This window comes from Nannobrachium achirus, assembly GCF_963921795.1.
Source record: "Nannobrachium achirus genome assembly, chromosome: 3".
Lineage (NCBI taxonomy): Eukaryota > Metazoa > Chordata > Actinopteri > Myctophiformes > Myctophidae > Nannobrachium > Nannobrachium achirus.
The window spans coordinates 589,159-612,500 of record NC_137812.1 but is presented as its reverse complement, the minus strand read 5'-3'; the positions used below and the strand labels follow the sequence as shown (position 1 = coordinate 612,500).

At 42.0% G+C, this 23,342-nt stretch overlaps 1 protein-coding gene across 3 annotated transcripts in view; it reads left to right on the top strand.

Moving 5' to 3' along the window:
* LOC308282517 (glutamate receptor 2-like) overlaps positions 1 to 23,342 on the top strand; it is a gene marked incomplete at its 3' end in the record, with an annotated part of 189,786 nt that overhangs the window by 153,443 nt on the left and 13,001 nt on the right. The window contains exons 17-19 of one of the 3 annotated variants that reach the window (XM_080722882.1): positions 1,052 to 1,166; positions 7,297 to 7,431; positions 18,518 to 18,688. In XM_080722882.1, coding sequence (XP_080579008.1) covers positions 1,052 to 1,166; positions 7,297 to 7,431; positions 18,518 to 18,688 — 421 coding nt within the window. Of the gene's footprint in view, positions 1 to 1,051; positions 1,167 to 3,961; positions 4,077 to 7,296; positions 7,432 to 18,517; positions 18,689 to 23,342 lie in introns of those variants that run through there. The other 2 variants (XM_080722883.1, XM_080722884.1) reach the window with 2 other exon arrangements.

Genomic DNA, 23,342 nt, shown 5'->3' with positions numbered 1-23,342 from the left:
AACAACCTAACCATTGAGCACCATCTAGCATGTGAACTAGCCTATGCTAACATGCCAACGGCTCGGTGCCACCCATATTAGCTGTGAGGGGATCACCTGAGCTTATGCTAACAAACTAATGGCCACTGTGTCTATTTGTCGTGGCAGACAAAAGCCACTAAACCAGGCCTTGGTTGCCTGAGCTAACGCTGCTATGCTAACTGTTAATAGCCCCTGTGCTGGAATGTATGCCTCTAGAACACACATGGTGACCCTTGGCTAAGCATTTGGCTTATATGCTAACTGCTATTATGTTCCACAGCAGGAGTAGGCCTACACTGTGCTTGAGCTAACGCTAACAAGCTAACACTACTATGCTTTCTGCTAAGAGTCTTATCAGCTGTGTCACTTCTGTGTTTATTTTGCCCATTAATAAGAGCTTATGCTAGCACACTGATTCTCAACATGGGGCCCGGGGACCACCAGGAGTCCAAATGGAACCTTTAGAGGCCTGTAACTCTGATGGTGTACAAATGGAACTAAGTGGTATTTGGGTCCATGTGTACACTCTTAGAGTTGTGGACTCGTTAAATGAACAGTAACGATTTTACAGTGTAGATTGGGTCCCAGAGATTAAAAAACAAAATCATACAGTGTCAAATGGGGGTCTGTGCATGGCCTAATGTATACAGTATAACACTGGGGGTTCTTGAATTAAAAAAATATATATATACAATATACACTGTAAAATATTCACGGTTCATTTAACTAGCTAAGAGAGTGTACAAATGGAACACAAATGGACCTGTGCACACCAGTTTTGTTTATTCCATTAGTACACTCTCAGAGCGTATTCTATTATCATCCACTCTGAAACCTGTCGGTCCGTGGACCCCACGTGGAGAAATGGCGCGCCAACACACGCCTTACTGCCCTCCAAACTTATCCAGCTGATTGCCTTTTTTTGGGGGGGGGGGGGGGGGGGGGGGGCAACGAAGGGGGGGAGGGGACCGTTATGAGCTAACGGGCTAACAAGCTAACAGCAGCGCTAACAGCCACTGTGTTTATGTAGAAACGCGGTGAACCTGGCGGTCTTAAAGTTGAACGAGCAGGGCCTCCTGGACAAACTGAAAAACAAGTGGTGGTATGACAAGGGAGAGTGCGGCAGCGGAGGAGGGGAGAGCAAGGTTAATACACACAAACGCACACACACGCACGCACGCACGCACACACACACACACACACACACAAACACGTACATGAACATGCTGAGACAAACGCACACGTGCAGTGAGGTGTCATAGGTAAACTTTTTGATGAACAGGGAAACCAGAGGAAGCAGCACAGTCGCAGTGCCTTTCAAAACACACACACACACACACACACACACACACACACACACACACACACACACACACACACACACACACACACACACACACACACACACATGCAAGCACACATAGGCCTACATGCTCGCTGATAAAAATTTGACATATAAACGAATATGTTTTCACAACTGTTCGTGTTTATATGATCTTTCTTTACACACAACAACACTTTCATAGAGGTTTGGGTTGTATACCTTGTCATTAATTAGTCTAACTAGTCCAATTTTAGACATTAACTTGTTAACTGCCAGGGGCCACAAGAGGCCGCTAGAGTGCCAGACATTTCCCCATAGGGCTTCACTATAACATCCGGGTATCCAGGCAGAAGTGCCTTGGGTTTTCACTGCAAAGGGTGTTATGAACGTGAACCGGAGGAAGTGAGCTAACAGTTAGCTATCGGCTTTTTTTTTTTTAGAAGCCCGATCTGAGGCTATTCAGCCGCAAAAAAACCTTTTCGCTGCCCTAGGAACACAGTTCAGAGAAAAAGGTCTCTAAAGATGTGACAATGTATTGGATTAGGCGGCGCGATGCGGCGGCGTTACCCTATTACGGGCCGGTGGAAAGAGCTCGCGGTTTTCGGGGTGGAATAAAAATTTAGACGGGGGCTTCGTCGAGGCCTCCGATTATTTAATTCATTTTATTCTAGAAACCGGAATTGTTCAGTTTTGGTACCTCGGATACGTCGCGCAAAAATAGAGTTTTTTTGGGGTGGCTCTAAACTTTATTCTAAACCATTTCCAATGGAATACATCGTCGCAACATGTAGAATGGCTCGTTGGAAAGCGATAGACGAGCCAGGACCACCCACGTCTTTACTAGCAGCTCAGGGTAAGTAAAATAGCAAAAGAAATATTGGATTGGATTGAAAAAAAGAAACAAAATTCTTCGGTTTGGGCACTAACAGAGTTTTTAATAATACTAAACAAATTCTTGTCAGTGGCTTTTGAACAGTGAAACAGCTCTCGAATTCACTCTTTTAGCAAATGAATGCAAAACAGCTGCACAATTGAAACAAATAACTATATATATATGTTGATTTTGCTATTTGAAGATACAGAGCCACATAAATGCAAATACCAAAATCAACATGAAGTTGACATTAAAACTTGATATATTGGCAGAATCAAATAGGTCTGCGTGCAATCATTGGCTAAAATACTTATTCGGTAGCCTGCTTCCAGACCATAGACCCCGCCCACTCTCAGAGTGGACTCTTTCTCTTTCTCTGAGTACATGAATCGGGATTTATTTTCGGCCCGTCCAATGAGCGCGGGGGGTGGGAGTGGGTCTAACAAATATCCAATCCGCGCAGCAGTTGAAACGATTCAAACGAAGTTCACACACAGGCAGGCTGATGAAGGCACACGCGCACGCTGATTTCACCAAGCTGTTAATGTTGATTACATGTTTCTGGTCGCAGTTCTGTGTGGAAGCAGTCACTGTCTAGCACAGACAGAGACACACACACAATCACACACACACTCCGCGACCATGCGCCACGTCCACTGTGCGTCTCGATCACCGTGCGTCGCGATCACTCGCGCGCGCACGCTCGCAAAAAAGTCCCTCCCCCGCAAATCGCTCAGAATAGGCACAGGTTCAGACTACTGCGTGAGCTGAGTCTGAGATCAGGCTACTTATTCGGTGCTGTTTCACCTTGAAATGAGGTGGCAATTTGTGAATTATCCATATATACTGTACCAGTTGGACTGATTACATAAAGAGTGTACATCCCAGACTTCTAATCTAAGTGCAGTTGTGCTTTAATACAGAGTTTTAAAGTTTTAAACAGTTAATAACCCCTCATTTAGAGGGCACTGTGCTCTGTGCTGCTGTCCTCCTGCGATGCGCTGCAGCCCACCTGGTTGAGGTCAAGGTCGTTAAAAGGCAGGGACAGAGGTCAAAGAGAGGTCAGGTTCAGGCGACCTCAGACCAGATGGCAGCAGCAGCGCCTATCGCCCCCCCCCCCACCCCCACCCCTCCCCTTCTCCCTCAACTTTCCCTACCCCACCCCCCCAGAGCCCCCTCCCCCCTTCCCCCTTATCCTCTCCAAAATAAGAGTCATCGATTCAAAGAGTTTGTACAGCATGGTACTAAACTCTCTCTATCCATGGCTCTGGTCTAAGGGGGCTGCCAAGTCTGACACAAAAAAAATAACAAAAGATTTTAATTAAAAAAAAAGAAAGCAGAAAGAGGCTTTTCACTGCAGCGTCTCTCACTCTCTCTGTCTCAGGGGCTTAAGCAACGGTGCCTTTTATGTCCCGTATATAGGCTCAAATATCACAGCCCAGTAGCACCAAAACCAAATTTACCTGCAGTTAACGTCAACTAATTTTCCTCGTATGAAGAACGAGGAATCGTACGCAAGCCCAGTGAAGCAAAGCCACAAGTCTCTAAGACAAGCGGTTCAAAAGTTATGTCAAAACGTCGGAATGGCAAACAATTTGACCGACTGACCATTCCATTCTCGTCGCCTTTCCCCCCGCGGGCCCTGCGCTAGAGTTCCCAGACCAGCGTTTTGAGAGCCGCTGCCCCAACTAATAACATAAGATAACATTGGTAATGATGTTATTTATGTTATTCCATTGAAGAGTGCCAGTAAACCTTGCCGTATTGAAACTGAATGAGCAAGGAACCCTAGACAAGATGAAAAACAAGTGGTGGTACGATAAAGGAGAGTGTGGATTCAAGGACTCTACCAGTAAGGTTAGTTCTATATGTGTGTGGAGGTACAAACACACCTGTCTGTCTCTATGTCCAACACACAGTCAACACACGCTTCATACACCATCATACACACTGCCAAGGTTACTATTGTTATGAACTAGTTATGTTATGAACTAACTAAATATTATATATATATATGTATATATATATATATATATATATATATATATATATATATATATATATATATTATATATGTTTTCAATTTCAGTTTAGTTTTTCAGGTTTGCTAACTTTTTTTTCTTTTTTTTTCTTTTTTTACTTAATTATTTTAGTGTCTTACTTTTATGGGATATTTGTTAGTACCCCGTCGTATGATGGTGTATGAATGAAGCTCCACGGTTAGTATGCTAGAACAAGAAGAGTTTGAAGGACTGTCCAGCAAAACTGCAAAACAAAGTCACTGCCTGCCTGTCTGTCTATCTGAGTGCACACAGCACACATGCAGTTTGCACACCACTACCAACACAGCACACAGTTAGCACACCACTACCAACACAGCACACAGTTAGCACATCACTAACAACACAGCACACAGTTAGCACACCACTATCAAACCCTGTCTATGTTCATGTTGATAAGGTGGGAATTCAACCAGCAAATGTTATTTAAAAAACAACACGCCAGAAACACAATGTCTGTCTGTCTGTCTGTCTGTCTGTCTGTCTGTCTGTCTGTCTGTCTGTCTGTCTGTCTGTCTGTCTGTCTGTCACCCCCCTGGCAGGATGAGGATGATGTACGCCATTCAGCCCTAAATATATAGTTTTATGGCAAATAGTAAAAATAGGCCATTTGTTTCAGAGTCTTCGAGACACGCATAGGGGTGCTGGGGGACCATTGTCTTGAAGGCGCAAACAACACATCTATCAGCATTAAATGTGCACGAGTTTCTGTCCTAGTGCATTGCCACTTCCCCCAGGTATGCTGAGCTCCCTGTCACTGCTAGCAATGGCGACTCGACCACCTCTTGACTGCCATGTCTGTGGTTGTACTGGGAAGGACAGCCATGGATGATGGGTTGCTACATGGTGATGTGCTAAGCACATGCTCTTGTTACCTTGGACACACGCCTGACAGTAGTGCAGTCAGTCCCACTAACAAGAATCTGAACAACTGGTATTATATTTGTACTTTGTGATTGTATGAAATCTGAAACACAGCCTAAAAGGCATGGACATCCAAGGCCTTATAGACTGGGTGCTGGACTAAAAACAGTATACATGCTGTATAACAGGCACGTGCACACATAAACATCAAAGGGGGCTTGAGCCCCTGCCCTTTTATCCGTCTGTAAAATGTGCCCTCTCCAGACCAAGAATGCAGTTTTTACTATGGTTAAAGAATGCAAAATCCAAACTGTCCTGAACTTGAATGCAGCATTTCATGTTGAAAGAATTGTGTAGGAATCCATGCCGTTACACCACATCTCCAGTATTCACTTGATTATGCTTAGCTCAGTGTGGTATCAAGCACTGAAAATAGCCGACCTCCAAGCTTGTCAACTTGTCGCGCTGCGATGCATTGTGAGCTTGGAGGTCAGCTATTTTCAATATTTTCACCAAAAGACCCTTTTAGAAATTTCAGCCCCTGCCTCTCTAACATTATCTGCATGTCCCTGCTGTATAAGAAAGAAAAAAAAAACAGTATTGCTGCTACAAAGGTTATAGTTTCTAATCTAGCCACCCGGGTCATCCACAGACCTTCACAAACAGCGTTGACATGTACAGACATCTGTATGTGTGCAGTGTGACAGTCCACCCATAGTCCCAAATCTGCTGTGGAAAAACTCATAGTCCAGGCGTTTCGGGCAGTATTTTGATGGAATCGTGCACTTTATGAAAGAAGCATGAAATTTGGCACACAGTTAGAACATGCCATATGGAACATTTTTGGCTATAGGGGCATCGCAGATTTGTCTTTGGAAACTTGTGGGAGCCAATCAAAGTTGGGCTCTCATAGACTTTACTATACAGTAAAATAATACAACAAATAAATATGCTTTAAGCAGCATGTAAGGGGTCAAACTAGGTGTTTTTCATGATTCTGAATCCAATGCAAACATTTGTTTTGCAGGAAAAACATTCCTCGGGCTAAAAACGGACCCCATAAAAGTGATAAAACTATGGTTTATTGACGAGTCATCACTTTTCACAGTGTTGTGGCGTCCGTTTCTCGGAAAGGAATGTTTCGTGCAAAACAAATGCCTGCATTGGATTCAGAATCCCAAAAAACGTGCAACGTGTCAGAAACTTTAATCAAATCAAATGTTTTCATTTTTCTTACGTTAGACCTTTTGACAACATTTCGGTCAAAATGTTGGTAATTCCGACGTGCATAGTGTTACACAATTTCGTTAGCTGTGTGTTCCGTGTGTTCCTGAAAGCTTTGTGTTTAATGTGTGTCTGTCTTCTCTTCACATACACTCGTGAACACAGTGGGAACAGCTGCTAGTTATGTGTACACCAGAGACTGGTTGAGGTTATGCCACCATAAATATAAAATGCATTATTATAGTTGTGTGTGTATAGTAGGGATGGGACGATCTGAAAATGTTATATCACGATGACTGTGAAAAAATAAATCACGATTTACGATATTAGCGCGATAATCAAAATCCATTATCCTGGGGCGGAACATTTGCCCAAAAATAGCCGATCTACAAGCTCACAACGCGCCGCGTTGCAACGCGTTGTGAGCTTGTAGATCGACTATTTTTTGGCAAAGACATTTGATAGAGAGTGAAAAAAAGAATGTATACTATAAGTACCTTTTACCTAATGTTACCGGATATGCAGCTCGGCAAATAAAAGGTGAATTGATCCCAGTGCATGACGGAGGACGATATCACGATAAATTAAATCTCCACAATACGATTATCGCAAGTGTTTCTTATCGCGACAAATGACAGTATCGCTTATCGTCCCATCCCTAGTGTGTATAGCTGTAGGACAAAGATACCCACTGTTGCAACACACTGACCTCAGCACCTCCTTTCTGACTCGCTTCTCTCTGGATGCCTGGGTTTGTGTGTGTGCGCGCGTGTGTGTGTGCATGCGTGCGTGTGTGTGCATGCGTGTGCATGTACGTGCATGTGCGTGTGTGTGTGTGTGTGTGTGTGTGTGTGTGTGTGTGTGTGTGTGTGTGTGTGTGTGTGTGTGTGTTTGTACGCGCACACACACACACACACACACACACCCAGGAGAAGACGAGCGCTCTGTCCCTCAGTAACGTGGCCGGGGTGTTCTACATCCTGGTGGGAGGGCTGGGCCTGGCCATGATGGTGGCCCTGGTGGAGTTCTGCTACAAGAGCCGCGCCGAGGCCAAGAAGATGAAGGTGAGCTCCTGTGGTGGTCTCCAGGGACTTTGAATTGTCACGCTATCGTCGTTTCATTGGTGTTTTATTGTTGTGTTGCGCAAGTCCTGGTCGTGGTAAAAGAATACGACGTATAGACTATATCGTCGTTGTCGGGTGGAAACCATGTATCTCCATTCTCCAAGCTTCAAATTTGTTCGTTCTTTCGCAAAGTAAAGCCCTGCTTCATCGTACAAGGTCGTCACGCAAAAGTAGTGAAACCAGCAGATTTACAAGCACACAACGCCTCGCGGTGCGAGGCGTTGTGTGCTTGCAAATCTGCTGTTTTCATTGGTTTAAATCATTTTTAAAATGATAAATGCAAAACGAACGGTTTTGGACATACAAGGTTTTCACCCGTCAACGACGATATAAACCTCTAAATCAGTGGTATCTCAAACCTTTTTTTCATGTCAAGAACTATAGGTTACATAGGTAACCCCGGTTTCTTTAACACCGGCGAGAAGACTCGCCTTATGGGAAACTCAGGTTAGGTCAGACAGAAGAGCATCCCATGCACAAATTACAGACCGAATTAGACTGGGACCTTCCCATACATCGTAGAGCGCCACGGTTCCACGCCCTCCTTCTCTGTAACCTGGGTTACCTACGTAACCTATAGTTACGATAACACCTCACGAGAAGACTTTGAATGAACGTGGGCACGTCACCTTTCTCTTTCTCAATTCTCAATTGACAGGCTAGACTAAGTTAAGCTAGGCTAGCTAGAGCACGCAGCCGGCAGCCCCGGGCATACGTTCCGAGAGAAGCGAACTTCTCCAGCGAGTGAAACGTTGGCGAAAAAGCAAAAAAGACGACGGAGCTTTTAGAGAAAAACTGGGATTAAGCCTTGTTTTGTGGAAAGTCGTTTAAGAGATAGAAAAAACGAACTCCCTGCAGACTAGACCCGTGCACTTGTTTGTCTAACATCTGCCCTCCAGCAAGAAGGAAAGAAAGAGGGCGTTGAACCATGGCGCTCTACGATATATACTTCACCAGGGGGTTGTAGTCTCATATAGACGGTTCAATAGGAAGGGCCCAGTCTGTAATTTGGTTTGTTCCATACTGGCTGTGCATGAGATGCTCCTCTGTCTGACCTAACTTGAGGTTAGTTTCCCATAAGGTGAGTCTTCTTGTGAGGGGTTAAACAGAATCCCCAAAACTGATATAGGGTGTAAAGCAGTTGTTCTCAAAGTGGGGTCAGGGGGCCCCCAGGGGTTTGAAGGGGAATTATATTGCGTAAAAATTGTGTTTAACCTCTTTAAAGCTGATCTTCAAGCTCAAAATGGGTTAGGGTTAGGGTTATGGGTCTCGGTGTGACGTGTTGTGAGCTTGATAAAATGTAAAGAAAAGGACGAAAAAAATAGAAAATAATACGCAAATCTTGTATGGGTCTGTGAAATAATATATTTTCCAACGGGGGTCCACGACCAAAGATGAAAAGATCTGAGAACCGCTGGTTTAAAGAACCGGGTGAATTTATTTATTCTTTATCTTTTTGTTTATTTTCTTTGACAAGCCTGAACAAGGTTCATCATTTGCACAGGTATGTACATGAGAACAATAATAATAGAGCTATGTAAATATAACAGCAGCAATAAATAAACTGTGTACATTAACAGCAGTAATAGAGCATACATTGTGCAAAAAGAAATAATCTCTTGTGCAGGTGCAAAGTAGTCCACATAAGTCCATATAGGTAAGGTGATCCAGCATAAGGAAAGTAATGGAACAAGAGCAAGAGCCATTTTAGATAAACTTCAAAACCACTTTAAATCAGACTTCCCTATTTTTTGGGCATGTCGTTAAAGTAAAAGGTTCAAAAACGTAAGCAATTCTTCCAAAATCTTGATTCACAAGCCCACAATGTGTCACTATGCGATGATTTGTGAGTTTGTAAATCGTCTATTTTTACTATTTACCATACAACTATATATTTAGGTCTAAAGTGCCAGCTACCAACTTTAAACGTGGACACATGTCAAAGGCCCCCACACCATCGCGTCCTGTAACTTAACACCTTCATTTCTGCCTACCCTGCTCCTCCGCACTCCATCCTCCAATGTGACCCAGAAATCGTTTGCGTCCCAAATGTTATTTTTATTTTGGAAGAGCCAACTGTCATGAAGAGACGCGGCTTCCCAAGCCGCTTGGAACGAGGATCAGTGATTGTACATCAACTGTAGACTTCAGAGAGTTTTATGGCTACTCAGTAGAGATGTTTCCGATGGAGTGGCCACAGTATCGGAAAAGCTGACGATACTGCCTAAAACGATGGTATCGGTATGCCAGTCTATGACATTCTGATGTCATTTACAGTCATCAATTATTTACACCATCCGTATCTGCCAGATATCGGTATTGGTCGATATTTGCGTTTTCGGTCAATATCGGCCAATAAAGCTGACATTAACCGATGGCAGTAGCCTATCGTCGTTGTCGGGTGGAAACCTTGTATGTCCAAAACCGTTTATTTTGTATTTATAATTTGTAAAATGATTTAAACTAGTGAAAACAGACGATCTACAAGCACACTTGTGTGCTTGTAGATCGGCTGTAAAATCAGTCATTACAATGCCTTCAAGGCCTGCCAAAATACATTTCAGTTGACTAAATCAACTGTAGATTTAGTCGACTAAAATCTTATGATATTTAGTTGACTAAAATTTGACTAAAACTAAAACTTTTCAGGTGACTAAATATGACTAAAACTAAATCAAAATGTGCTGTCAAAAACAACACTGCTGGACTCCACTTTGAGATGATTTTTTTTATTTTTGTTTATTTATGTATTATTATTATTTTTTTAAATTACACACTGACATCTGATCGGTACTCAGTATCGACGATACGCAAGCTATGGGTATCAGAATTGGTATTGGGAAGTCAGCGGAGGTGTTGAGTGGCTTTCTGTTTTATTATTGGTTACTGCAACTACACTGGCTGGTAGATCAAGGACGTGTCAAGGACATAAAAGGGGTGAATAATAGTTGACAAAATGTAGAGAAGAACACAATATGCCCGTTTTTTGGGGGGGAACCTGATATGGCGGTTTTTGGGATTCTGATAGGGCGGTTTCTGGATGTACATATTGTACATCTCGGAGGCAAACACGGTGCTGAGAGATGTTTGAATAAGACGCACTGGGTCGGGTTTCTGGCGTATTTTATTGATCACGAACACAGTCAAAATGGATACTCTGTCTCATTGACAGAGTCTGCCAAGGAGAGAAAGCATAGCAATGTGTCCGGGCCCATTTGTCCAGTGACAGCACGTGGCTGTCACTAGAGAATGAGACCCAGAATGGCAGTAAACAAACAGTTTATATATTGCATAGGTAGACTCCTCCTCCAGGGAGAGGAGGATCATTACAGGCTGGTTAATCAGATACGCATACATAAGTACATATTTAGCTAGCAATTGTCAGAGTACTATACAGTACATACATTGATGTGTCAATCATCAGATACATCAATACATTACAAAATGGTACATGATGTTAAACTATATGAAAATACATACTGTAAGATAGACACATAGATATAGAGACACAGAGAGGGAGAGGGAGGGGAAGAGAGATAGAGAGGTGTGTGTGTGTGTGTGTGTGTGTGTGTGTGTGTGTGTGTGTGTGTGTGTGTGTGTGTGTGTGTGAGTGAGTGAGTGAGTGAGTGAGTGAGTGAGTGAGTGAGTGAGTGAGTGAGTGAGTGAGTGAGTGAGTGGGGGAGAGGTAACCTCAAAGAGTACTAGAGGTCAAAGGTTATCTCCCAGGACAGCTGCAAGACAGTCTCACAGCAGGTAGTAACAGGTCAGGGTGTGTGTGTGTGTGTGTGTGTGTGTGTGTGTGTGTGTGTCATAAACAGAGGTACAGGAAGAACAGTGTTGACTGTCACTCCAGGAAGGCAACTGGTGTCAGGTCAATAGCCTAAGGTCAACAGAAGTTGCGGGAACATGTATACTATGGAAGTCTCCTACAAAGGGGAATTATAATTATATTTATTGCCGTATCAGATGGGAGCAGGGAGGGCACAAACTCCAGTACGGGATGGGGGCAGAAAACCTTGCGATTTCAAAGGTGAGCTCTTAGTCCAGTCAATCTGTGGTTTGACCCAGAAGAAATTGCAATAGTAATCAGTAATCAGAGTTTTTTATGATCCTTTGGGTCATCCAAATAACATATTAAAAGTTGTGAATTATATATTTAGTGGATCAAGGTAAATTCAGGGGGTTCGAGTTTGGGTCCATTCACTTTACTATACAGGAAAAAAGGACCCCCCCCAAAAAAGATCTTCTTTAAGGTGTGTGAGGGGTCTAACTAGAAGTTTTTCATGATTCTGAATCCATTGCAAGCATTTGTTTTGCACGAAAAACATTCCTTGGGCTAAATAATGACCCACAAAACTATGGTTTAGTGATGAGTCATCACTTTTTACAGTTTTGTGGGGTCCATTCTTAGCTCAATTTACCTTGATCCGCTAAATATATAATTCACAACTTTTGATATGTTATTTGGATGACCCAAAGGATCATAAAAACCCCTGAATGATTACTATTGCAATTTCTTTTGGGTTGGGTCTTTTTTTTGGCTTAGATTGACTGGCCTATCTCTAATGCATGAGCTACACGGACACAATGGAAGAGCAGGTTGTTTGTCTGCCATTGTTCACACTCGTGCCAATAATTTGATGTGTAGAACACACAAAGGTTATTGTTGATTAGTACATGTCGCAAATGACTGCTTCACAAATCTTTGCAACTCAGTTACCGAGGGGGGGCACCTTGCTTCCGGCCCGCCTACCGGTCGTGTACAAGTCTCCCAAGGCAAGCTATAGGGAAAGTAATAAAGTGAATTCAAAATGCATATTTACCGTACAGTTTGTGTTTGTATGCTTCTTACGCAATACAGTGCTGGACGCGTTTTGCCTTTTTTCTTTTTCTTTTTTCTTTTCTTTTTTTTTACCTTTTGAGGCATCCGTAGCAGCCACTATCTTGACCAGATTCTATTGACCAGATTCTATAGGCGCACACGTTTGAGCATAACACCCAGCTTTGTGCCCATCACATGCGTGGAGAGATGCATGCAGTCAAGTCCAAATGGAGATAGTAGCAAAAAGATATTACTCATCTGTTTGCAGTCCATCGTAGTAATCTCTGTATTCCATTATGTAGTGACCGACGTGTGTGTGTGTGTGTGTGTGTGTGTGTGTGTGTGTGTGTGTGTGTGTGTGTTTGTTTGTGTGTGTGTGTGTGTGTGTGTGTGTGTGTGTGTGTGTGTGTGTGTGTGTGTGTGTGTGTGTGTGTGTGTGTTGGTAAATGTGGTTTAGGGGGACAATTGGCAAGAATATTCTTTTTTTTGATGTCCGGTTAATACACATACACCGACGGGTTTGGCACTGGGGAAGCAACAACACGCTGTGAGCTTATAGGTCTGCTGTTTTCAGCCTGATGAAGTAAACATCAATAGGGTCTAGCAGATTGACTGCGACAATTCAAATCATTGTAGCTTATCAGTAGTCCCTTGTAAAGAACCCTTTCATAGTAGGCACCACGGTGAAAAGCTATCCACCGCGGTGTAGTCTTTTCAAGTCATAAAACGACAACATTACTCGCGGTAAAGAGCTTTCCACCGCGAGTCCCGACACATCTCTCTGTTTTTACTTTCAGACAGATAGGCTCTTAACCCTGTTCACTTATTTGTCGATCTAGACCAGTCAGTCACAGTGATAGTACTTCACTGTGACTGACTATGATGGCCTCCACTTAGTTTCTCACTTTAGGTGGATAGCTTTACACCTAAAATTTGAGGTGAATAGCTCTTCACCCTGGACTCTGATAGAGGCTTACCAATCACATCATCCATCATCTGATAGATTTGATGAATGGGGGAAACAATTTGGAGATCGCAGAAACAATCTAAGCCTTTTTAACACTCTTAACTCTCCTACTGCCAGATTATTTATTTATTTATTGGGTCTGGTGCCATCAAAAAGCGGCTTACCTTTGCGACGTTATAGTAGATAGACAGACAGACATTTATTTATTTTTTATTTATTTTTTTGGTTGTGCAATAGGGTTTGGTCTGCCAGGCAGCAGAGGGCGGCGTCATGCGAGAATGAATGTGAATTTGCCTGTTATGTGTTGAAGAAGAAGAAGACCAGTCACTGGCCACAGAGCCTTACAGCCAGAGGAAATCAACAAGGAAGTGAATTGTTCTCCGTTGATCTAACGCATAATGGATTTTTTACACCATCACCGCGGAAAATGTGTTTACAGTAGGCGGCCGCGCGACCCCTCATCAGCTTACAGTCATCAGACGAACGAACCGAACGAGCGCCGTATTGGCGGAGAGGTCTTGCGAAATCGGGCGAACGTGAACGTTCAAAGCGTTGGGAGAGTTAAGGTCCTTGCACACAGACACGTTTTTCAACTGTTGCGTTTTTTTTCAGTTGAGTTGGTGTGCAATGCTTTACGGAATCGGCTCTGCAGATCCCAAAAGGAGTCTTAAAAGGAGTGATGAGTTTTTTTACCGCATGCGACAATAGACGCTGGGTTCGATTGAGAACAAAAGGCACGGCCACAGCCACTTGTCGCACGGCAAATTCAGAGCCGGTGTGCATGAGGTCGTAGCGAATCATTGTTTTCTTTAAAAAAAATGAAATTGTCCGTTTTATCCGTGCGAACAAACGCGTCTGTGTGCAAAGCCCTTTACTGCTGTTGACGATCCAGCTCATCATTGATAGCCTTTACTGCATTAAATACAGTAAACTTGTTTTGACTTACTGTACATCTGGGCTGTCCGTAGCGCATCAGTAATGACGGCGGTTTGTTTACCACGCACGTTGGCGTGCACACAAATTGAAGCTGCTCCATAGAAATCCATTGATCTTGCAATAAAGAAGCCTCATTGTCTCGAAAAAAAATACATTTTGATCCCAAGGCTGGCATTTATCACGGCAAAATAGTGATTGCATGGTGGCTTTGCATGGTGGCTTTCTACCGAGTTCCGACATGACACCCAGCTTCTACACTAGATCTGGGGTAAGGTTGAAAAAAATAAAGTCACAAAAAATCAGTGCAATTTCCGCCCGGCCCTTCACAATAAGAGTGGAGGCCTATGGGAGGAAGTCGCGGCAGTCTGCATTCCTTCATCCCTTCAAAATAATAGCCAGTTTAAGCAGACCGTTTATACAACCACGAGGTTGTATAAACGGGGTCCCGCGTGGCGGGACTACGGCTGCTATGACGTGATCGCCGTAGCAATCAAAATCGTTAAGCAACAGCCTTCCGCGACGGGGTCCCACCCCTGTTCTTACTGAACTCTTTGGTTCCCATGGCGACGCGACCATGCAGCAGGCGTTGTAGCCGCTACGTGGAAAGGTAGCCTCTGCCGTTGTAGAGACGGCGGCAGGTTGATCTATCGAGCGCTGATCATTTCCGGTTACCGTTGTCATCTGCCTTTGACGTAGCGTTGCTTAAAGTCGCTATTGGCAGTAATAGTGTTGAGGTCATCCTTTATGATGGCAGAGGTCTTCAACAGGGGTTCCGGGACCCATAGGGGTTCCTCAGAGTCTATTGAAAAGTTTAATCTGCAACTTGATTGTTTTACTGCCAGATGTTATTATTTATTTATTGGGTCTGGTGCCAGCAAAAAGCAGCTTACCTTTGCGACGTTATAGACAAAGATCTATTAATTCTTTTTTTTTTCTCATTACATATATGTACTTTGGCCATACTGGCAGCTGAGGGCAGCCTCATGCAAGAATTATTGTGAATTGGCCGCACTCGGCTGCCATCCATTCAGACCACTGAATCGTTTCAGAGCAACAGATGCAGAGAAAATAACAACAAAGTGATTTGTTACTCCATTGATGCTAACGTGCGGTGGATTTTTGAGAGCAGCGGTACGGGAGATGTTTTTACTGTACACGGTGGCGCGACCCCTCATCAGCTTACGGACATCAATAAGGTAAAAGAACGAGCGCCGTATTGGTGTCGTGCCGCCGTCAAAAATGGGGCGAACGGGAACGTCCGTAGCAGAAACGTTGAAGACCCGTAGCATAAGGCTTGGTTTTCAATGTGGTGCTCATAGGTTAGTCACTGCTGGATGCCTGCGTGGTAACAAATAACTCTAAACAGTCTATGAGTTTAGAGCAGGGGTTTTCAAAGTGGGTGACGGGGCACCCTGGGGTGCCGTGACGGCAGTCCAGGGGTGCCGCGAGACAATTTGATAATATTTGGAATTTATTTGGACACTTGAAAAAATATTTTGTATCATTTTAAACTTGAAGTACAAAGTTATTTTCAGCTCAACGTTTTCCTCACAACATAATCACTAAAATATCGTCACTGTCGGGCAGAAACCTCGTATCTACAAGTTTCAAATGTGTACGTCTTTTGGTAAAGCAAAGCCCTGCTTCATTATACAAGACTGTCGCACAAAACTAGTGAAAACAGACGATCTACAAGCACACATCGCGAGGCGTTGTGTGCTTGTAGCTTGTAGTTTAGTACAGTTTAGTACAGTGTACTTGTAGTTTTGTACATTTTATAGATTGGACATACAAGGTTTCCACCCGACAACGACGATATGCTATAAGTATAAGGTGCTGGGAGTGAAAATGATAATGTAGGGGTGCCTCGGATTAAAAAAAATATTCATGGGGTGCCCTGAGACAAAAAAGTTTGGGAACCCCTGGTTTAGAGTTCCCCATTACGATGAACCAATAGGTGGAGAGCTCTAATACTCCAGCTGGGTTGTTTCACAGAACCAAATGCAAGTCACTTCAATTCTAATAGTGATCTGCTGACGTCAAAGCCACTTTTGGGTCACATTTTCCCATTCAAACATCCCATTAACTTAAAAAAAGTAAGTAAAAGCCTACTATTGGAACTGTATTCCAAAAAAATATTGAAAGAACTACTTAATTTTTTTACCAACCATAAACTGTTGCTGCAAACTTAATCATTTATCCAAATTCCTTCATCCCTTCAAAATAATAGCCATAATTGCTGCAAACTTAATCATTTATCCAAAAAGGTCAAACATACAAGACTGCCTACAAATCACAGACTGTAGTGTAATTCAATATCAATATCAAACATAATTTGTTTGAGGGTTGTGAGCCCCGGGTGTGTATTATATTTTAATGTATTCAAATGTGTGATCATTACTGTGGTATTACTTGATTAATTTCCGCGTATTCTTGATAGATTGCAGGTGATATATTTTTTGACAGGTGTCCATGTATTGTGTTTCTGGTTCGTAATGAATACACATTCATCATATGAGGATATCATGTTGTTAAGTTTAATTTAACTATGGGTGGAGTATTACACTCCAGTTAAATTAAAAACTCAGCATTTTGCAGAGTACAAAGAAATAATCAAACGTGGTATGCACATCTACACTACTACTAATACTGCTGCTGCTGCTGCTGCTGCTGCTGCTACTGCAATGGCATCATCAGTGTGAATGTATTTGTAGGCTACTCAACATAAGTCTTAATTTGCTCTTTATTCTGACGCTCTAGAGTCTCTCCAGCTTTTTAATGAACAGAAACATATTTTAACAAATATGTATTAACAAGTGAAAGTCGTGAAACAAAAAAAGAAATAAACAAAAAAATTGGTATCCCAGCTGAAAGGGTATTTTTTGTTTATTAAAGAGCTGAGAGACAAGGAGACAGAAGAAACACTCTATAGTAATATCACAACATAGAGCTTAACCTTTAACAAAAAATAACATTTTACTTAAAGGTATGGTCAATAATGCATTAGCCTTACTCACATTTATAATGCATTATAATGCCCCAATGAGGCTTCATAAAACTTGTTATACATGGTTTTTTTTTAACTGTGTATAACTTATAACAACGGTCATAATGCATTATAAGCTCAGCAGGATATTATAACTACCAGAACACATTACTTTAAGGTCAGTCTATAATGCATTATAATGGCACTTATAATGCAATATAATTCACTTATAAGACGTCATAACACTCGTTATGAATGTTTATCACAGATCCGACCTATAAGTAGAGTGTTTACCCCCCAAAAAATCATGCACGGCCCTTAAAATGGGACAATGAGCATTTTAGTGTGTCATAGAGCACCGGAGTCTGGCGTCATTTACGCATTCTACCTGGGTTGCCTTTCCCCCCATTCTGATTTTTTTTTTCTAATCACATCATATAAGAACAATGTTCCAAAAATAAACAAATGATCCTGGTGGTTTGACTGGATATGAAGCATCAACCGACAGCGAGACAATGCTAATGTTACTGCTGTCGAATTAGTTATCAAATTTACATTTTTGGGGGATTATGAAAACTATATATTTTTGGTAACTTCAGAGTATAACAAATCAGAAATCCATGATTCCATTTGAGAAATCTGTAGGGGCATTTTTGACTGCTGCTGAAAGTGTGTGTCTCATTCACTACTATACACTATACTATAAAGGAAAGAAATAATAGCCCAAAAAAATCTGCTTTAAGTAGCATGTGAGGGGTCTAACTAGGGGTTTTTAATGATTCTGAATCCATTGCAAGCATTTGTTTTGCATGAAAAACATTCCTTGGGCTAAAAACAGCCCCCACGAAAGTGATGACTCATCACTAAACCATAGTTTTTTTAGCCCAAGGAATGTTTTTCATGCAAAACAAATGCTTGCATTGGATTCAGAATCATTAAAAAAACCCTAGTTAGAGCCCTGACATGCTACTTAAAGCAGATTGTTTGGGGGTATTGTTTTCCTTTATAGTATAGTGTAGTGAATGAGACAAACTTTAAGCAGCTGTCAAAAATTCCCCTACGGATTTTGCAAATGGAATCATGGATTTTCTGATTTGTTATACTCTGAAGTTTCCAAAAATATATAGTTTTCAAAACCCTTCATGTTTGGACATATTAAACTGGACTATTTGTTTATTTTTGGACCACAATTCTTATATGAGGCGATGTTAAGGCTTCCGCGACCCGGTGGGGATGAGCGAGCGACGCCAGTACTTTCGGTACCCTATTGTGTGCGGTACTGTCAATGTGTAACGATGTATTTCCCGTTGTGAAGGTGGCAGCGAACACCCTGTCCTCCCCCCAGCACACAGGGAACTACACACACACACTCTCCTCCCCGCAACACCCCCCCAACTACAACCTGCAGTCTCCCGGCCACCAGCCCAACTACGCCACCTATAAAGAGGGCTACAACGTTTACGGCATCGAGAGCGTCAAGATCTAACAGCGGTAGGATGAGAGATGATTCACTGGCTAAAGCAACGCTCCATACCTCCCAGCCATGCATACAGAGACCTGACCTTATTTTGAAACTATTAATACTGATATAGTGCTCCATGCATCCACAGTCCTTTTAATGTTTTACACCTGGGCATGATAGCTCTGCATTGGTGGAAAGTATCTACTGTAAGTGCATTTACTCAAGTGCTGTACTTTTCAGGCACTTGTGAATGATATTTTGCTATATTACTACACTAAATGAACTGATACCTTTAGGTACTGTATTACAAAATGACTATTTTCCTATCTTACCCATTGAAGCCTTGAATGCATGGAGAACATGTTTGTTACTGTCACATTCCTTTACGATAAATGAAGGATCCAGAAATAAATTAATTTAAAGGGATATTCCACTTTCAAAATAACTTTTGGACATTTTATCGTCTAATCAGGCTTTTGGGAACACCCAGGACAGTTTTTGAATTTCTTCATTCAGTATATAGATATTTGATATTCATTTCCCCCCATTTTCCCACTTCCAGGACCTTCCTATACAAACCCATTGTAACTTCAAACTCCATTTTAACCATGATAGGTTCAATGAAAACAACTTTCCTTTTTTCTGGTGACTCCTGACACCCTCCGAATACGTGAGCAGGCCATGTTTTCTCGATAAAAATTTCATTGATTTCTATAAATTGTTTGAAGAAATGAAAATTATTAAATACAATAAAAGATTATAAAAAATAAATGAAAGAAGTTATTAAAAAAAAGTCACCAGAAAGAAGGACAGTTGTTTTCATTGAATCTATCATGGTTAAAATGGAGTTTGAAGTTATAATGGATTGTATAGGAAGGTTCTGAAAGGGAGAAAATGTAAGGAAATGCATATCAAATACTGAATGAAGAAATGAAAAACTGTCCTGGGTGTTCCCAAAAGCCTGATTAGACGATACAATGACAAAATGATTTTATGAAAGTGCAATATCCCTTTAAGAAAATAGATTAACAACAGCTGATAGTGGAAACCTCATACAGTATATCCACAACTATTGCAAATTCCCAAAGAGCTAAATCAAGCATCTATATCGGAGCACTTGGAGGCAATCCTAAACCAGAATGTTTAGCTACATATTCCCACAAACACCTCTCACAAACATAGCCACCACGTCGAACAAACGTGAAAATTTTAAAATGTCCACATTTTAAACATGCCACTCTTTGAACCGCATTTATTTCTATTTAACAAAATTTGCCTCACGCAGAGCAGCCACTCCTGACGGAATGAGCCAACGTTGACCGGCGACGCGATCTGCGTCACAAAAGGGCGTAAACACAACGCACTCCAACTCAGTAACTGCCTGCAAGCTGCAGCTGCAAGCAACAGAGATGGGGGGAGGATGGGGGGGTGGAGAGTAGAGAGAGTAGAGAGACAGAGCGGAGCTGTTCTGCTTCACACCAAACACTACACAGGGACACACACTGCCATTGGAATATGATAGGAATAGCGTGTTTTAAACCTTCTACTTTACCCTTTCTGCAATGACAACCTTAAAAATGCAGCTTACAGCAGAAAAATGACTTATTTAAGCCACGCGTGTGTGTCAGTTCTCCATGTTCTCAACAAAACATTGCTTCCCTCCATAAAGAGTAGATTATGCATGCGATGTTTGACCAGACACGCGTGTGTGTTTGTGTAGTCCGTTAACAAGCATGGTATGTTGGTAGCGATACTTTTGTACTTCTACTTGATACCTAACGTTGGGAAGTGTTACCGAATAGAGAGAGAGAAAGAGAGCGCGAGAGAGAGAATCGTATTTCAGAGAGAGAGAGTTCAACTTCTGACGTAATTCTGGAGAGCAGATCTGCAAGCTCACAACGCCTCGCGCAAGACGCACATCGAGATGTTATCTGCGTGAAGATCAGCTGATGTGTGTTTGTCTCCCGTTCTGTCCAAGCAAGAGAGTGAAAGTTTTTTTTCTCTCTCTCTTTTTTTTTCAAGCCGCTGCCTGCTGTGAGTGCCATGCTGTCAACATAAAACGAGCTGTATATCCTCTGTGTTGCTAAAGCTCCCCTATAAATCACATGTTTGTGCAAGAAAGAAAAGATTGTAAATCTGTTGATCCAAATGAAGACTGAGACTCAGAGACTGTACCTACAGCAGGAGCTCTGCAATGAAGCGCAAAGTAGGCTACGCTGTAAAACAATAGGGTGAAGTCAGGTAAATTGGGACACTTTTTGGAAGCGCAAAGTATAGGGTGAACAGGGCCGTGCAGCCCATAGAGGCAAAATAGGCAGCCGCCTGGGGCCCCCTCACAGCCTGGGGGCCTCATGAGATTATTATTATTATTTTATTTTTTAACCAACATGGCCATCAGGGGGCCCCAGTTGAGCTCTCAACTGTGAGACAGAGAACAGTTGAAGTGAGGGTGAGGGTTAACATTAGCTCATTAGAATCTGAAAAGAAGTCAGGTAATTTGGTCCGCTTTTTGGTAATTGGCCTAGGAAACTAAGAAAAAGCAATGTGTGATACTGAATTTGTTTTTATGATTAATAAGGACTGTTGTCAACATGTTTAAGTTAAATTTATGTAATAAAATAAATTCGTTTTGATCCTACAGCTTTTGAAACAGCTGTCACACATTTTCTTGATTAGCAGTTTTCAGGTAATTTGGGCTACCATATCAGCTGAAATGACAGGCACTGTTACGATGTTAATATTATGGGCTCATTGGGCTGTATGCAGACAAATACATTTACTGCACCCATCATTTAGCTTGTCAGAGTGGTCGTTGGAGCGCCTCAGTGCTGCTGCAGAAGTCACGTGCAACTTCTTCCAGAGAGATTGATTGATTGATTGATTGATTGCATAGGTAATAAATAAGTCAACTGTAACTCCATCAGGTGCTTTTGTTTTACATGCTGCTAGGAATACACCATGGAACAGTGGTTCTGTTCATATCAGGAACCCTCAAATTTTTTCTAACACATTTTTGGACACTGTTCCTACACATTTTGCCCAGTAGCTAGATAGATACATACATAGATAGACAGACACATAGATACATAGATATAGAACTCTGGCGGTGTGCTTCACTTCAAAATCTACATTAGTGGCATTTACCTGTCGCTCTTGCGCATTAACATCATACCTTATTTTAACACACCAAGCCAACACAGAGCAAGCTTTCCTGTACCTGAGGGGTTTGAATAGTAATAAAGTAAATGTCATGTTTTCAAAATGCATAACTTAGAGGGGAGATTCATAATAATTACGGTCAGCCTCATGGTGGTGCTATAACAGCCCACTTCACATTTTGCCCTATAACTCTTTAACCATAGGTCGGAAAATCAAAATGTATTTTCCCCAGGATTCCTTGGGTCATGACACATGTCCCCACATAGGCCACACCCATTTGCATCAGGACAGATTTTCCGCCATTTTAAATTTTCTTCAAAACACACTTTTTGCTCCTTTTCGACATATTTCCTCCAAATCTCACCAAAATCGGTACACATGTTCTCTGGACCCATGCAATAAACATATTCAAGCGACAATTTTCATAGTCCATATTGTTCACCTGTAATATGCTTCCAAAGTTAGTGGGAGGGGCCTATTTATCAGAAAAGGCCAAAAATCACGAATAAAACATCCAGTCAAGACTAAATTCGAATCACATGTCAAGGGTTGTATGCTCAACGAATTCCCAGAAGCAGGGCGTGCCACAAATGCACAAAATGCAACCGTTTCATGCCAAAACATGATTTTTGGGGGAGCAATCCTCCCAAAATGAAAGTTTGCTTATTTTGCTGACGCAAACATATTTCTCACATAAGCATATACTATACACTGTATATGCTTATGTTTCTCCATTAGCATATATGCTTATGTTTCTCTGGCAGTGTGAAAGGACTGACAGATACAGATCTCCATATATGCCCATATCAGTTGCAACACTGCTGCAATTTAGCTGTGAGCGCCCGCGAAGCGGGCGCGATCTCTAGACGTGAGCGGCCCGAAGGGCCGCGAACTTCTAGTTTGTATACATTTGTGTGAATGATAAAATAATGATCAAAAAGGGAATTAATTTACGAAAAGAAAAAAAAAAGATAAGAGGTGTTTGCCCAACAACGTTATAGAATTGTGTTTATAAACTCCAAAACAACACTCACGGTGTAAGCGCAAGTGTCTTGATTTACCTACTTCCAAAACATTTCTTTAAGATTAAAAATAGTTTTGTTTTTAATTCACCTGAATGACGCGCACGCCTCAATGCGCGCCTGTTGAACCCCAAGGGCTCAACCTGAGGTGAATTAAAAAGTATGATTTTTACACAGAAAAGCTGTGTTTTGAAGTAATGAGGACACTTCATTATACACTGTTGGAGTTTAATAGCAGATTATATAATGTTTTATAGTTCTGCTGTTGTTATTCTTTGCTGCCTCTTAACTTAATCAAGAGTTTGGAGTTTTTGGAGTGTTCATTGACCGCAAAGAAATGCGATGAAAACACAAACAATTATATTATTCATGGCTTCACGCAGTGAGGGGCGAAATACTCATTCCTTTATGATAACTAATGACACACACACACACACACACACACACACACACACACACACACACACACACACACACAGACACACACACACACACAC